Source organism: Haemaphysalis longicornis, unplaced genomic scaffold (genome assembly GCF_048455015.1).
Source record: "Haemaphysalis longicornis isolate Haplotype H1 unplaced genomic scaffold, Haemaphysalis longicornis Haplotype H1 scaffold_2, whole genome shotgun sequence".
Classification (NCBI taxonomy): Eukaryota; Metazoa; Arthropoda; class Arachnida; order Ixodida; family Ixodidae; genus Haemaphysalis; species Haemaphysalis longicornis.
Genome location: NW_027526295.1, coordinates 261019897 through 261034564, shown reverse-complemented (window position 1 = coordinate 261034564; position 14668 = coordinate 261019897). Strand labels below are relative to the sequence as shown.

General features: G+C 47.6%; 1 protein-coding gene across 1 annotated transcript in view; it reads left to right on the top strand.

Annotated features, from left to right (window-relative positions):
* The window catches only part of LOC144170517 (motile sperm domain-containing protein 2-like), a 61207-nt gene that overhangs the window by 41491 nt on the left and 5048 nt on the right, over nucleotides 1–14668 (top strand). Inside the window, exons 2-4 of the mRNA XM_077700365.1 lie at nucleotides 5466–5612; nucleotides 11930–12016; nucleotides 13859–14013. Of these exons, the coding sequence (XP_077556491.1) occupies nucleotides 5466–5612; nucleotides 11930–12016; nucleotides 13859–14013 (389 nt within the window). The remainder of the gene's footprint in view (nucleotides 1–5465; nucleotides 5613–11929; nucleotides 12017–13858; nucleotides 14014–14668) is intronic.

Here is a 14668-nt window from a genome sequence, read left to right as displayed (position 1 = left end):
TCTTGGGAGGAAGTTTCGGGCCTTCGAATACCCCCTCCCTCATTCTCGTCTGTGATGAAGCGCGTTTGGCCAAGAACCTTCAACATTGTATAGACAGGCGAGCGGGAAACGCCAGTTTTTCAAGGGAGCACGGCGAGGGCGAGGGACGTGCGGCAGCAGCTGCGGCAGCTCCTACGGTTTCTGTGTGTGGGGGAGCTGTATACAGGAACTCGAGCGGCTCCCAGTCATGCGCGCCAGCTGCTTTCCATCACGACGACAAGTTTTTCCCGACGGCGAATTGTTTATCGCAAGGAAAGCTTGCACGGGTCGATTATTTTTAATGCTTGTTGGAAATTTCTCTTCTCCTAGCTTGTATTTCCCTTGGCCGAGCAGCTTTTTTCTGCAATAAAAAGGAATTTGCTGTGGATACTGTGTGGCATTAATTGCACGTAAGATACGTTTAGCTCCGATGACCTTCCGTCAGATATATACTGTCAGTACAATTCTAAGCTGGTCGAGTTGGTGATGGTTCATCTTAAAAAGCAGCGTGAACAAAAAAAGACAGGTGAAACGCTGGCACACAACTGGAGGGTCTATCGAAAAAAAAAAAGCTATCACTCTCTCACACACAAACGCACACGCAAACGCACACACGCGCACGAAATACCCGGGAAATAAAAAAAAGCAGTAATACAGCACTTTGCGTATGACCTTGGAAATGTTTGTTGTAAAAAACATGGTGGCAGCTGACAGGAAACCGATCGTTGTCAGACAGCCCTACATGCGGCTTGCTAATGCACCTGCCACAGCTCTTTTCAATGTGGAAGGCTTCTACTACATCTATTGCCAGTTGAATGCGATTCGAAAACAAAACGCCAGTCTTATCACAACCAGGCACGCAACCACATGTGTGACAGTGAGCAGAAAGGTGCGACAGCACATTAGGTTTGGGTGAGCGTTTGTATACTCGCGCAGCTGATAGAGGTGAAAACGAAAATGTCCTTATGTCGAGATAAAGATCCCCAGGTGGTCGGAATTAATCCGGAGCCCTCCACAATACCACGCCTCATATCCCAGGTGATAACTGAGGCACGTGAAACACCTATTGCACAGCACCGGAATCCGGTACACTACGCCTTCCCGGCACTGGTGTTTTATTAGGGGCGAAACTCCTTAGGGGTTGGGGCTGTTGGCGTCTCCTGTCGTCGTCGTCGTCGTAATCGTCGTCTCATGTAGTCACGGAGCTAAAACACCGGGACACTCGTTTACGCCTCGCGCTATAACGCTTCGTGCTTCAAAGACACGAGACTTTTACAGCAAAGCTGTATACCTCCACCCCCAACGGTTTCATCTCCGCGGGCAAAAACGCCAAGGCGAATAACTTATACACTGCGTGCTTCGCCCCTCCACAGGCTTCACGTTAGTGGAGATGGCCCGGGAATTTTTTGCCTTTCCCACGGTTGTGTGCATGTGCATTTGCATATCGTTTCAACAAGGGGGGCATACACTCGTGCTAGCTTGCTTGGAATAAAAAAAGCTGCATCAGAATTGCACAACCTTTCCCACATTGTTGAGCCCGTGGGGCGCATACATCTATAAACCCATACCGTCATCCTTTTGCAGGTTGACTGACTGAATCGTCAGGGGGAGCACCCGTTTCCCCATTTGTAGAGCCACTAAATAAGCTACGCTTTATTTAGTGATGCTACCCATTTGGTTAGGGCTAGACACGCTCGGGCAATTTTATTGGCTGGATATCCAGCTTCGAGCCACATCGTTACTTGTCTGTGGAACATATCAGCGACGGAGGGAAAAGAAGATTTCAAAAGCGAGGACTCAAGACACTTCTTCACCGTGCCCTTCTTGACGACTTTAGGAGCGCCCAAAGTTTAAAATCTGAGCAGGGGCTTAGCCGGGGAGGCTGTAGCACGCGTGCGGGTGCGATTCGCCGTAATGAAAACTATGAACTGGAGCTCACCGTTAGGCGGCTCTTCAAATGTAAATTCTAGACCGCACCCGCCTCAGTATACGTCGAACACCTTCCCGCTGGGAATACGATTGTCACTCAAAACCAGGAAGTCGTTTACATTTTTAAAGATGCGTCTTTGTGCACGTGTAAAAATCGAAAAATCGCGTAACAATCGAAAAAAAAAAAAACAATGTCGCTGAGTACGGAGGCAACGCTCCCGCCGATGAACACGCCTGATTTCTGCACGTAATGATGATTTCTGCGCCCAACAACAGCTGGTTGCAGGTAGAAGGATAACAGTTCAACGAACGCCTTCACCGAGATTCCGCTTGTATTTTGAAACACCTGCTCGTCGTTTCTACCGATGATGTACTGTTCCACTGTTTTTAAAGGGAATGCAGTTCTGTAACGCCCACCCTGGAGCCAAGGGATCCCTTTCATTTCAGTGCAGCAAAAAAGGTGAACTATCGCCACCGAGGAATCAACTAGGCAAGGGTCCGCTAACGTAAGATTTTTAAGATGTGCCTGCAATACGGAAGACACAACATGCTGCCACAGGTGCACTATTATAGACGACACACCAAGGGCGATACTACGTGATTAAAAAAATTAAAAAAATACTATAAATGATGCAGTTTTCGCGAGTACTTAATTTTTGCCCATTCCGCGAACCGCGTTCACTTTACGAAAAACAGGCCTCGAAAAAAACATCGCTAGAAAAATTTTTTAGACATACCTAGAGATTCTACCCTCGTAATCTGTAACTGAAGGGGAAAAAAATGTTTGGAGAGCTCCCAAGGTGTCTGCCGTCCGTGTTTGCCGGACATGTCAAGTTTCACGAAAATAACACCCAGATGTTAACTCATCCCTTCCGTTTGCGCACGCAGACTTTTTTAATACCTTCTACAGTTTTCTTGAACCTACCTCATAACGAGCTATAACGAGTGTAGACGCAGCAGTACGGAAATGAAAGGAACTTTCTAAAATATTCTACTTTCTTTGTGCCTTGTACTTCGTGAAATTTAGTACAACGAAATATTCTGAAATTCTCGATTTGGATGAATTTGCGAAACAATAATCTCGCGAATGAAAAGTCGTTTGTAGTACGTGCGTGTGCCACGTTATAGTTCAACGCCGTGCTTTGCCCTCCCCTTTTGTGCCGTGTTTTTCGCGCTGCTATTAGGAACAATGTACATCTCCCCCAACTGTAGGCCCTACAGCTTTGGTTTTAGTATTAAAAGCCTCAAAATTCAGATTACTCAGAGGCAAAAACAACAAGAAAATGTTAAAATGGCATTTCCGACCTGACGAAAAAAAATGTCCCATTTTTACACTGCGCAAAAACAAGATTCCCTTTTCTCCGCACCCCTGTTTCCCCCCACAAATATGCCAACTTTTCCACTAGTATTTGGCAACATTGGGGCTCTTCGATTTAGAGTCTCGGACTCACCGCGGATAGTCCGCGGGTAGTCCGAGGATTCCCCGAAGCCATAGGGATACATGGGAAAATCGAATGCCGGCCTGCTTCTCGGGGAGTCCGCGGTGAGTCCGAGACTGTAAATCGAAGAGCCCCATTGAAATACCCCACGGCGTATCCGCTGACGTGCCACGTAAGCTGTGACGATGCATCTATAATGCTGCGAAACGTTGAGCTCATTTCTAGTGGCTCGCTTTAAGCCCACTCAGTTCGCAATACACCTACCCTGCACACCCGTTCAACAAAACGGAACCAGGTGTAAGTCCCACCCTTCACGGTGCACGAGTCAGAGCTGAAAATGACGCAATATTGGCATCAGCACCATTCTTGCCACTCCGAGAGACAGGAAAGTTTTTACAGAGGAGCTGTTATAGGCCAACTACTTCGTTTTTATTCATTTTTTGCGCGCACGTATACCGAGAAAAGCCGCTCCCCTCCTCCTCACTTCGGCACGCCCTCTCCCTTAGGATGGCGTTTGTTGCTCCTGAAAGCATAAAGTTAATACTACTGACTCCTGAAAGTGACCTCTTCTCAGCAATGCACTTGTGTTTAGAAGTCAAGCCGACTTTAGGGAGATCAATGTAAGCTTGTTCTTAGAGCCACTAGATCGGTGGCTCTAATTGGTCTTTGTGAGCTGGCTTTCCTATATTAGATGCGACGTTCAGAGCATCTCTTGTCGGCGGCCCTGTCCTTCCTGCGTGCGTCCGTTGTTGTCCGCGTGCGTCCGTTGTCCGCAGCCACACTCCCGCTCTCCTGTCCGATAGCGAACACTCTCTCGCGAGGGGCATTGAATTGGATTGGCTTGAATTGGATTTGGATTGGATGAAAGTGGATTGTGTTGGATTGTGTTGCGTCATAGCCGCGTCAGACGCACTGGCGCCGGCGCGTGCCCAGGTGAGAGCAGAGTTACTCAATATAGACAGTTGCGAAACTCCGCTTCAGAATCCGGGCGGCGCTAGCCCCCCCACTCCGTGGAAGCTGAGGGGCAAGTCGACGCGTGCGGCACCTAGGAGATGAAAATGGAACTTCGTAAATTATTATTATTCAAAATTCTTCTGTAAAATAAAGATTGCTTTTTAATTTAAAACACAATAATTACGAAAAATTTGCTTGTGTTTTTGCGGCTTTTCTTTTTATGACTTACGGCAGCAGCCGCAAACACTTGAGTACTGCTTCAACGTCCTGCCGACAGACGACAGGCTAATCAACTTGCCCCGTGCTTGCCCCGGCGCAGGGGGGCAACCGTAGACCGGCTTTCGATACATGGGGCCTATGGGGAGTTTCGCAACTGTCTATATCCAGTAACTGTGGGTGAGAGCGTGTGCGGCCCAGCGCGCTCTCACTCCGCCGGTGGGCGGCGCTGCGCGCGGTGTTGCGCATGTGCAGAACTCTCTCTCTCCGCGGTCTCCTCTCCTTCGGGCGCTCTGCGCATATAACCGGTGTGCCGCTCTCCGGCGGCCTTTCGGTCGACGGTTGCTCTCCAACTGCGCTCTTGAACCCCCCTCAGCGTCGCATCACACCAGGGTTCCCGCGAGGGGAGGTGGGCGTAATTTTTGTTGTTTGTACAGTGAAGCCTACTCGTAAAAGAAAAAATAGCGAACGCGGCGGAAGAGGACTACCGATGACGATCGGGCCGCGGCCGCGAAGCCTAAGCGCGGTGCCCATAGGAGCACCGACCACCGCGAGGCAGAGAACAACGTAAGACGTCGGCTTCCCGGGCGCGATGGCGTGGTTTGAGCAGGAGTTCGTGGTCAGCAGACAACAAAAGTTGGTCATCAAATTTCACAGAGGGGAATGAAACTCGATTTTCTGACGAGAGAAACATTTTGGCGCTTCTCAAAGAGGGCCAGGCGAAATTAAAGGCTGTGCGCACCAAAGTGCGGCAGTGCGTGTTGTCGTGGCTTTTTTTCAGCGGTGCTTTTCTAAAGTGTGTGTGTGTGTGTGAAGGAGGGGGGGCGTATAGTGAATGCTTTTGCAATTTTTTCCCTGGTATGGCTGACGAGTCGTGTTCCCCTCTTCTTGTTCCCTCTCTCCTTGCAGACCTGTACCACCCGAAGGATGTGCAGCGGGTGCGCGAGAACGACGAACTGTGCCGTCGCTACGTGCGCCACAAGGCTCTCGACATCCCGCTCGCGCTCACCTTCGCCAAGAACTCGCTGCGCTGGAGGAAGCAGTCCGGCATCAACGGTATTTCGGCGCCCCATTCCTCGTTGCAAGGCCGAATTCCCTCAGTTTACACACCTCGCTGGTTTTTAGACACTACCACAGCTTTCGGTGCTATAACAACGTTTACTAGCCGCATACCGACAATACTTTTTAGTATTGGAAATGAAATTATCATGTACTTAGATTTTTTGTGGGGCTAGCATCACAGACGGATTTCCAGAAAACTCACACTTGGAATGAAGCGAAGATTTCTCCTGGCAATAAATACTACTCGCAGACTTTCCGCCCTCAATGGGTTAAGCAAGTTGCTGCAATGGAGGCTGGGAATACTCCTCAGTTAACTAGCGTCATGAGACTTGGGGTTAATTTTTATCCTGTTGGGCAAACATGCTCTCATTTGTTTTCGAAAATTTGTTTCCGTTTCTCCGAACTATGTGCAGCCATCAGGACGGTGGCAGCAGTCTTCGTCATGATCCCCTTGAAAAATTGGACTTAGTTTCCTTTTGTAATGCATGATGTGAAACTCGGCACAGTTATGGAGTAACCGAAGCTGTCAAACCTGGCATGTACTTGCTTTGAAGATAGAACACTAAAATGCGATGTACAGCTAGAACTGGGGACCCATGCACTTGTTAATAAAATGCGTTGCGCTTCTTAGCACTAGCACATTTCGACGCTACGGCAGCTGCACTCCCAATAGTTGCAGTCGGCTGTTTACCCGATGGAAGCGTATAGCGATAAAGGCCTGTGTCTCGTGATTTCGGCGCATGTTAAATATCTTCCCGGTGGTCAAAATTTAATCCAGGTGCACTTCAATGCAGGTGTAGCTTTGGCCGCATAAAACGCCAAGTTGGGAAGAGGACGGTGGGCGGACGGACGGAAATCATCAAACATTTTCGCTTTCCCAACGCGTAAGGCACGGCTATAGGGACCAAACGTGGTAGAATTAGCTGAAAGGAGAATATATTAGAACGCTGTTTGCAGACGCTTTGCAAGACCGTACACCTTAAGTCAATATATCGGTTTCACTACTCACGGCTAGCATCGCCGCGAATCCAAATCCTGCCATCTATCGTACAGCTGTCGTTGTAAAAAGTATTGCCATACGGCGAGTATGTACAGGTGCCGTCAAAAGTAATTGGAACATCGTCTCGTCGATTTCAGAAATTTCTTCTTACGGAGAGTGCCTGGCTGCATTGGTGTGCGTTTAAAGGAGTCCTCCATAATAGAAAAAGCTTCCTGTAATCCGGCAATGGCCGTCATATATAAGGGCAGTAAGACAAATATTTTGTGTTTTCCACAGATCCTTGTTCCAATTACTTAAGACGGCACCTATCACCGGCGTCAGCTTTGCTTTTATTCCAGTTCTACGGCTATTCGAGATCCCCACCGAGACCTTCACTTAGGAAGCCGGCTTAGTATGTCGATGATGGCGAACACAATCTGTGGTCCGCTTGAATTGATTCATGTGCCAGTTTGACCGGCTAGCATTACTGCGACTGAACGTGAATTCAAGGTTCGCCCTTCGGCAGTGCGGTCCGCGCGCCACCATGGTTATGCAACTGCTTTTCCTTTAAAAAGCGAGAGCAAGGCGACCCTGATGAGTTTACGAAATACCGATAACATCGCGCGGACGGATTTAGTCCCCACGGTGGCTTTGGAGCGTTGCTCTCTCCCTGCGCGCTCAGCAGGCTGCCGCTTATCTGATAACCTGCCGATTCGCATCGAAGCCTGGAAATGTTGCAGCGAGGCCCGTAAGTCTAACGAAGCACGCGAGCATCTGATCGCTTTTCGAAGGTCTGCAACGCCTGTGTCGACTGCATTTTGCGGCAGCTCGAAAAGGTCAATCGTGGCCGCCATGCGGACGTTGTGAAGCAAAAATTACCGCTCCAAGGCCGCAGAATTCATAGCTGCTTAAGGGAGCGGGAGAAACATTTCTTCTTCAAATTTTAGGCTTAACGAAGCCGAGCGGCGAGACCTAGAAATGCCAATCGCATTAACAAACAAACAAACAAACAAACAAACAAACAAACCCCCTGTAAAGACACAGCCACGCGATGTTGCGGGTGAGTAGTAGTAGTAGTAGTAGTAGTAGAATAAACATTTATTTGCCACAAATGGTAAAGGAGCGGGGGATGATAGAGGCGCCAACTAGGAGGCGATCACGCGATGTGATGCGAATTCAGTGTCAGCTAAACCGACAATTCGAGCTACGATGTGACGGCCACTCCATTTAGTTGCAAGAAGCCTGAGAAGCGCAGATACTACGAAATTGATTGTGTGGTTTAGCGCGCCGAAGCTACACGCCGTAGTGGAGGGCTCCGGATTAATTTTGACCGCATGGAGATTTTTAGCATGCGCCGAAACCTCGACACACGGGCGTTTTCGCTTTTCGCCTCCATCAGAAAAGCAGCCAGCGCGGACAGGTTCGAACCCGCGTCCTTGGGCTTGGCAGCACAACGGCAGAGACAACCAAATTGTGAGGCCATCGCGCGTGCGCAGTCTTATGTTACAATGTAAGAACATTCTTACGTAAAAACTATGCAACTACGCAAAAATGTTGACCGCCGCTTTTCTGATGGAGGCGAAAAGCAAAAACGCCCGTGTGTGCGAGATTTCGGCGCACGTGGTCAAAATTAGTCCGGAGCCCTCCACTACGGCGCGCCTTATCGCCTGCGTTGCGTCGGCGCGTTAAGCCCTACAATCAATCAATCAATCAATCAATCAATCAATCAATCAATCAATCAATCAATCAATCAATCAGAGTGTTGACCGGGGAAGCTTGAGCGCGAACATGTTATCAGGATGCGATAAGGGAAGAACGAGATGCAGTTAACGCGCGCCTCTAAAGCACCTTTTTTTTTTTTTTTTTTGCCGTTTAGCCACACGTCACCGGTGCGTTGCGGAAAAGCCTGTCACCAGTGCGTTGCGGCAAAGACGGTGCATGTTAGAGCTGTTCGCGGCGATCGGTCGTAAGCGCTTCAATTTAAAGTTCATACGGTGCCTAACTTGTTCTAATTCGTTGCAATAAATATATTTTGGGTGTGTTTTATCGGAGCATTTCTCGTTTTCAAGGAGGCATAATTTCACGCATCCTGGTTTAATAAAACAGTTGGTCTTCGCGTTTTCGACTTCGAACTAGCTTTGAGTACTTTAAAATTTTCTAATACATAGTCCTGTGCGATTTCGCAGCCGAATCGAATATCAAGTTATTCGCTTTGTTACGCGCTCAGGTTTTGTTTACTAATTTTTAAAGAGAAAACACCTCTACGAATATTTTGTATTCGCTGCGCTGAGATGCCGAATGCGCGCAAGATAGGGTATTGTGCGGGAGATCTGTTCAGAAAAACATAAAGAGACTGCCTTTAACAGCGGGGGCTGTCAGTAGCACGTGCGTCTTAATTTTTCGTCGGCGAAAGTAAACTTCAAGTGAATTGAAGCGAGAACAGTTTGTATCTCCTTTGGAACCAAGCAGGCAGCATGAAGAAAAAGCTTCGTCTACAAAAAAAAAAAAAAAAGTGCAAAGCAAATGCCAGAGCCACATGATACATCACAGGTCACTGCGAACTATGCGAGACGCGTTTTCTTTTTCGTTTTTTTTTTTTTTTGCGTTCAAGCTACATGCACTGCATAAATTGCCCCGGAAAGGGCAACACCAGCATAAGAAGCGTGATAAAGAGGTCAACGGACAGTGCACCATAGACTCGCATATGCAAAAGGGGAGCCGCCCAGCAACCCGTCTCAATGCTGTTGACACCACGTTGAGGGTAGTCAAACCACCTGCCCGAGTTGAACGTTGCGACTGAACGTCTGATCTACCGTGGTTACCGTTCACCAGCACTCGGCGATTGGCTCATATGGAGGCGGCCAATTCTGAAGGAAAAAGGTGTTGAAACTGCAGTGCGAAGTCTACCGAGACACATCAGCGGCGATTTCGGCATCTCATTTGAAGCACCGACCGCTGCCGAAGCCAACACGCCGGGGCGCGGTGCAACAATAAATGCGCGCGTTTTTAAACCATGCAGTAGCCTTTATAAACCGCGTTTCGCGCTGAAATTTCGCACGGAGGTATCAAGTTACGGTCCATTTTGTTTAAAAATAACAGAGACGAGTACAAGCCACCGGCTTCCCGGCTTTTTAGCAATCGATCAAAATACAGCTTTTAGGGAGAAAAGCTGCCCGAAGAATAATTTCCCTTTGCATATGTAGACAGCACAAAAATGCTTAGACTGCGCCCATAGACAAAAACAAGTTTTTCTCAAAATGCAAAAAAAAAAAAAGAAAGAATATCAGTTACATATTCCATTCTGGATGACCAGCGGAGTTGTTTGTGGATTATTGGTTGGCCACAAACTCCTGCTGAAACCGCATCGTCGCGCGGGAAAGCTTCAGCGGGACTGTGAGTAAGCTTCACTGTGCAACACGTTATGTGAGAAAGCCAGCTTGCAAACAAGCTTGCGCTGATTTTTTGTAAAGTCGGCTTCACTTCCAAGCGCAAATGCATTGCTGGGAAGACATCCTTCCTGGGGCAATGTGTGCCATATTCCATTAAAATATGAAGTGCTGGCAGCGAACAGGCGGCCAAAGGGAGAGGGTGTGCCGAAGTGAGGTGGAGGGGAGTGTTTTTTTTTTTGTGGTCTACACATGAAAAAAAAAGGGGAGTTAGCATGTGACAGCTCCGCTGTAAAAAAATTGGGCCCATCTCCCCGCAAGGGGGACTCGAGTAAATGTGTCGCATAGGGGGGTGGGTGTATTGCGTTAACGTTTAGTGTTTGGGGAGTTGGTGGTAGTGAATGCATTGTATCAGCAGCTTCTTGACGTAGTTTGAATGAGTCAAGGATATAAGGCGCGTTCGTAGCCTCCCATTCTGTGTCGGCTTTGTGGCGCAGTGGGTAGAGCACCATGTACATTGCGTTCCGCCCGCAGGGTCGAGGGATCGAAACCAGGCGCCGGATAGTATTTTTTTTATATAGTGTAGGGGGAGGGGTGCGGACTACGACTACGGACGTCAACGCGGGTGACATCGTGAGTTACTGAAATGCTCTGCATTTAAAAATCTAGGCCCACATGGTTGCCTCTATTTTTACATAAAAAACAAATCGACCACAAAATGAGACCTTCATGCAAAGATTAAGCGTAATTAAGCCAGCGGCTTTGCCAAAGAAAATTTTATTGATACTCATTTATTCTTGCAACATTCTGAATGTGGCAGTCTTGCAATGGTGAAGACACCCACTGCGGTGGCTCAGTGGCTAAAGCGTTGTGCTGCTGAGCACGAGGACGCGGGTTTGAATCCCGGCCGCTGCGGCCACTTTTCTAGTGGAGGCGAAAAGCATGCCCATGTGCATGAGATTTCGGCGCACGTTAAAGATCCCCAGGTGGTCAAAATTAATCCGTAGCCCTCCACCATGGCACGCCTCATCGCCTGCGTTGCGTCGGCGCGTTAAACCCTACAATCAATCAATCAATCAGTGGTGAAGAAGTCAGAAGTGAAAGCGTGGCTTGATGCACTGTTAGGCAGTAGTTTGTACAGATGCTATTAGATCACATTCAATAAGTCAACACTTGATAAAATCCCAGAAGTCAAAACATCCTTTCAGTGAAAGTGACGTTCACTCACTGACAGGACGTGGAAATCTGAATGACCTGCACCAGTCAGTGGTGGCAATGAACGGCGTCAGCTCAGACAATTACGCATGATGATGCATTGATGAGATTATTTCAGCTTTGATCCCATTACACTTGTCAAATTGCTATTCAAAGTGTGTGCCATTTGCTCTTTGATAGCTTTGCCATGGTTTCCAAACAGCTTTGCTCACAAGGATTAGTGTATATAATTTTTTTTAAAAGTGCCCGCTTTAAATGTTTCATGCTGTTCCATCAGACAATTTTATGTGAAGAATGCTTGACAGCAAGCACGTGCACAATAACGGAAATTAGATTTTGTAAAGGAGCAATTGATAAAGCTTAGTGGAAACCAAAAGAAAAAGTTCTATGAAAAATTTTTTTGAAAAAACACACAATTTTGTTGGTTGTAAACAGAACACTCCCATCACACCAAGTATCAAAATGTACTCATCTTACAAGCTAAATTAAATTAAAATAAAGCGTCAATTAAAAGTGATTCATAGGAGACCCTGATCCTGCAAGCTTAGGCAGGAATTGACCCAAGAAATTGGGTTAACTAAAAGCAGGTCTTGCAGGAATGTTTCAAACCAAATGAACGTCTACGAAATTGATTTATTGGCGTTCCTTCTTATTATAACGCTCTGCCCTGCACCATGCATGAAGAATAAAAAAAAATGCTGTGATCCATCTTCTTGTTTCTCCAATGCCAGATTGCACAGAGGACAGCTTTCCGATCGAGTTCTACTACCATGGGACGCTTGTGCCTTACAACACAGACAAGTTTGGGAGTCACGTATGTAAGTATACAGAAGCTGCCATGAATGCTTGTACTATAATTGATTCCTTGCAATTGTGCTTGCACGGGTAATCTGGTATACAAAACTGGCTGGTATACAACGCCCCATAGTTAAACCACGACCAAGTTGGTCGTGAGTTAAACATGGCTTCACTGCATATACACACAAAATCCAAAACTGGTTGTGCTCGTACACAGTAAGATTGGTGGCGAGATTTTTAATTGGCACCCCCAGCTCCTGTTGTCAGCTTAGGGACTCGCACCGGCGCCTGTCCCACATTTTGGTTGACTATTGTTATTTCTACATGTCTGGAGGGTTTTGTTTGCTAACGGTTGTGATGTCAAAAACATGTGTTGGGTATAGACGCAGAAAAGCAAGTGAGAGAAGACTGAGATACCACATGAATGCTTATCAATTGCACTTCTGTGGACGCTTTCGAAAAGTGACGACACGTGGCGCAGCAGTCGTGGCGTTCGGGCGTACACTGTCAAATACCGTGGTATCTTGAACCCAACCTACTATATGTTTTATAACCATACCGTAGCAAATCGTCAGTAGGTGTTATTGTACTTTCGAGTATATTGTCACGAAGCCAGAGACGACGCAGTTGTCTTGAAGGAAAACACGTTTATTGGAACGAACTTGTGCCCCCCTTACAACTCAAAGAATACACAGGCGGCGAAGCAGCAGTCAACAAAGTGACGTGTGCGAGCGAGCGTCGACGATCGGAATGCTCTGGCGTCTGCTCTGCAGGCTTTTATCTTTCGGCGCGAGTTTTTCTGGAACCGTCGATTTACATCCAGAACATTGTAGATCCGAGAAGATTATTCTGGGCTAGTGACGTTAGGGCGAAACAGTCTGCTTATCTGAATGAGATAGACTGTACGACATAAAAATAAAGAATGGAAGATGCGCTTCGCTTGACACAGATAACAGAACCGGGCGTAGCTGGGCAGTAAAAACAAACAATAAATAAACAAACAAACGCATACATGGTTCGCGGCAATATCACAAGTTTGCAGAAAGCTTTGTTACACTCCGCTTGGGAAATAAAATTCACTGTCTTTCCCGAAAGTCTCCGATCCATGCAGAAAAATAAAGCCTGGTTTTTATTTGCTGCCTTCCTGATGGGGCAGGCATTCAGTTTGCTTTTTTTACATTTTATGGAAGCTCGCTGCACAAAGAAGCCGGCACAGTATGGATAAAGTAACATTGGCTTCCTCACACGGCAGCTTGCTAAGGTACCACGGAGTGGTAACAGAACGAATGTGTTGTAAAGCCCTGCTCAAGGGATATGCATATGTAGAGGTAAAAGTTGCACGAAGGTGCAATCCACCATGGACAAGCATCAAATATCCCACGAATGCAATGCAACAGTAGTGAGAGCGGGCCAAGGTGAAGCAGATGAAAAATGTGCAAGGCCCTAAGCTGATCTCATGCTTGATTGAATAGGTATTGCTTTTGTATTGGGCTGATTGGACCTGCTGCGGTGGCTCAGTGGCTAAGGCGTTGTGCTGCTGAGGCCAAGGAGGCGGGTTCAATTCCCGGCTGCGGCGACCGCTTTTCTGATGGAGGCAAAAAGCAAAATCGCTCGTGTGTACAAGATTGCGGCGCACGTTAAAGATCCCCTGGTGGTCAAAATTAATCCGGAGCCCTCCACTACGGCACGCCTCATCGGCTGCGTTGCATCGGCGCGTTAAACCCTACAATCAGTCAAATCAATCTATTGGGGTGATTGCATGAGTGCGATGTTATTGCTGAGGAAAATGTGCAGAAGCGCTATGAAGCAATGGCTCTGCAGGCAATGGTGTGTTACTAAACTATGGGTGCCCCTCGCTGCAGTGACTCTCCGTGTGAAGAATCACCGCAAGGACTCATCGGTAGTGGACGAGATGCGCAAGTACGTCGCCTTCTTTATGGACAAGATTCTCTTCGAACTGGACGCACTCAGGGTCACCGTCATCTTCGACTGCACTGATGCGGGCGTCAGTAATGTGGTGCGTTCTCACCTCCCTCCTTTCATGCAGAGTACTCCATACGCCCAAGCATACTTGACAGTCTTGACATCCCTCTTGCCATCACCAAATCATTTTTTTCCACTGTAGCAATTTAGTATTTGCCACGAAGTAGAACTATTTTGTGTTTTAACAATTAGTTCAAACTGCAAGCCCACATTACCTAATTTGCTGTTACTTTTGTTGAGCAAATTGACTTGTGCAAATTTGCCCCCATTCATTGCATTGCAGCTGGCAAGCCTTCAACAGCCCCAGCTTTGAGAAGCCGTTACTTGAAGCAACACACATTTACCCTGCCTCAGCACACGCTGCCAGTTGGGAAAGGAGTAAGGAGAGAATGAAAGGGATGGGTGGGCACAAGAGGCCGCAGTGAAGCAGGCACTGATCGTGGGCGGTTCCTCGTTCTGCCTGCCAGTGCGCCTAGGGTGCCTAGAACACCGTGACCCCGCCTAGGATGCCTGAATCCGCTCCCTCACCTCCAACCCCTGAGGCATAACATCTAGTAACCCCACCTCTGCAGCCCTGACCTCTATTGGCCACTCCGCCTTCTGCAGCATGAGCACGTCCAATGTGGTTACTGCGCAGAAAAAAATTTGTAAGAAGCTGTTGGAATAGAGATACACTTTAACATGTTTTT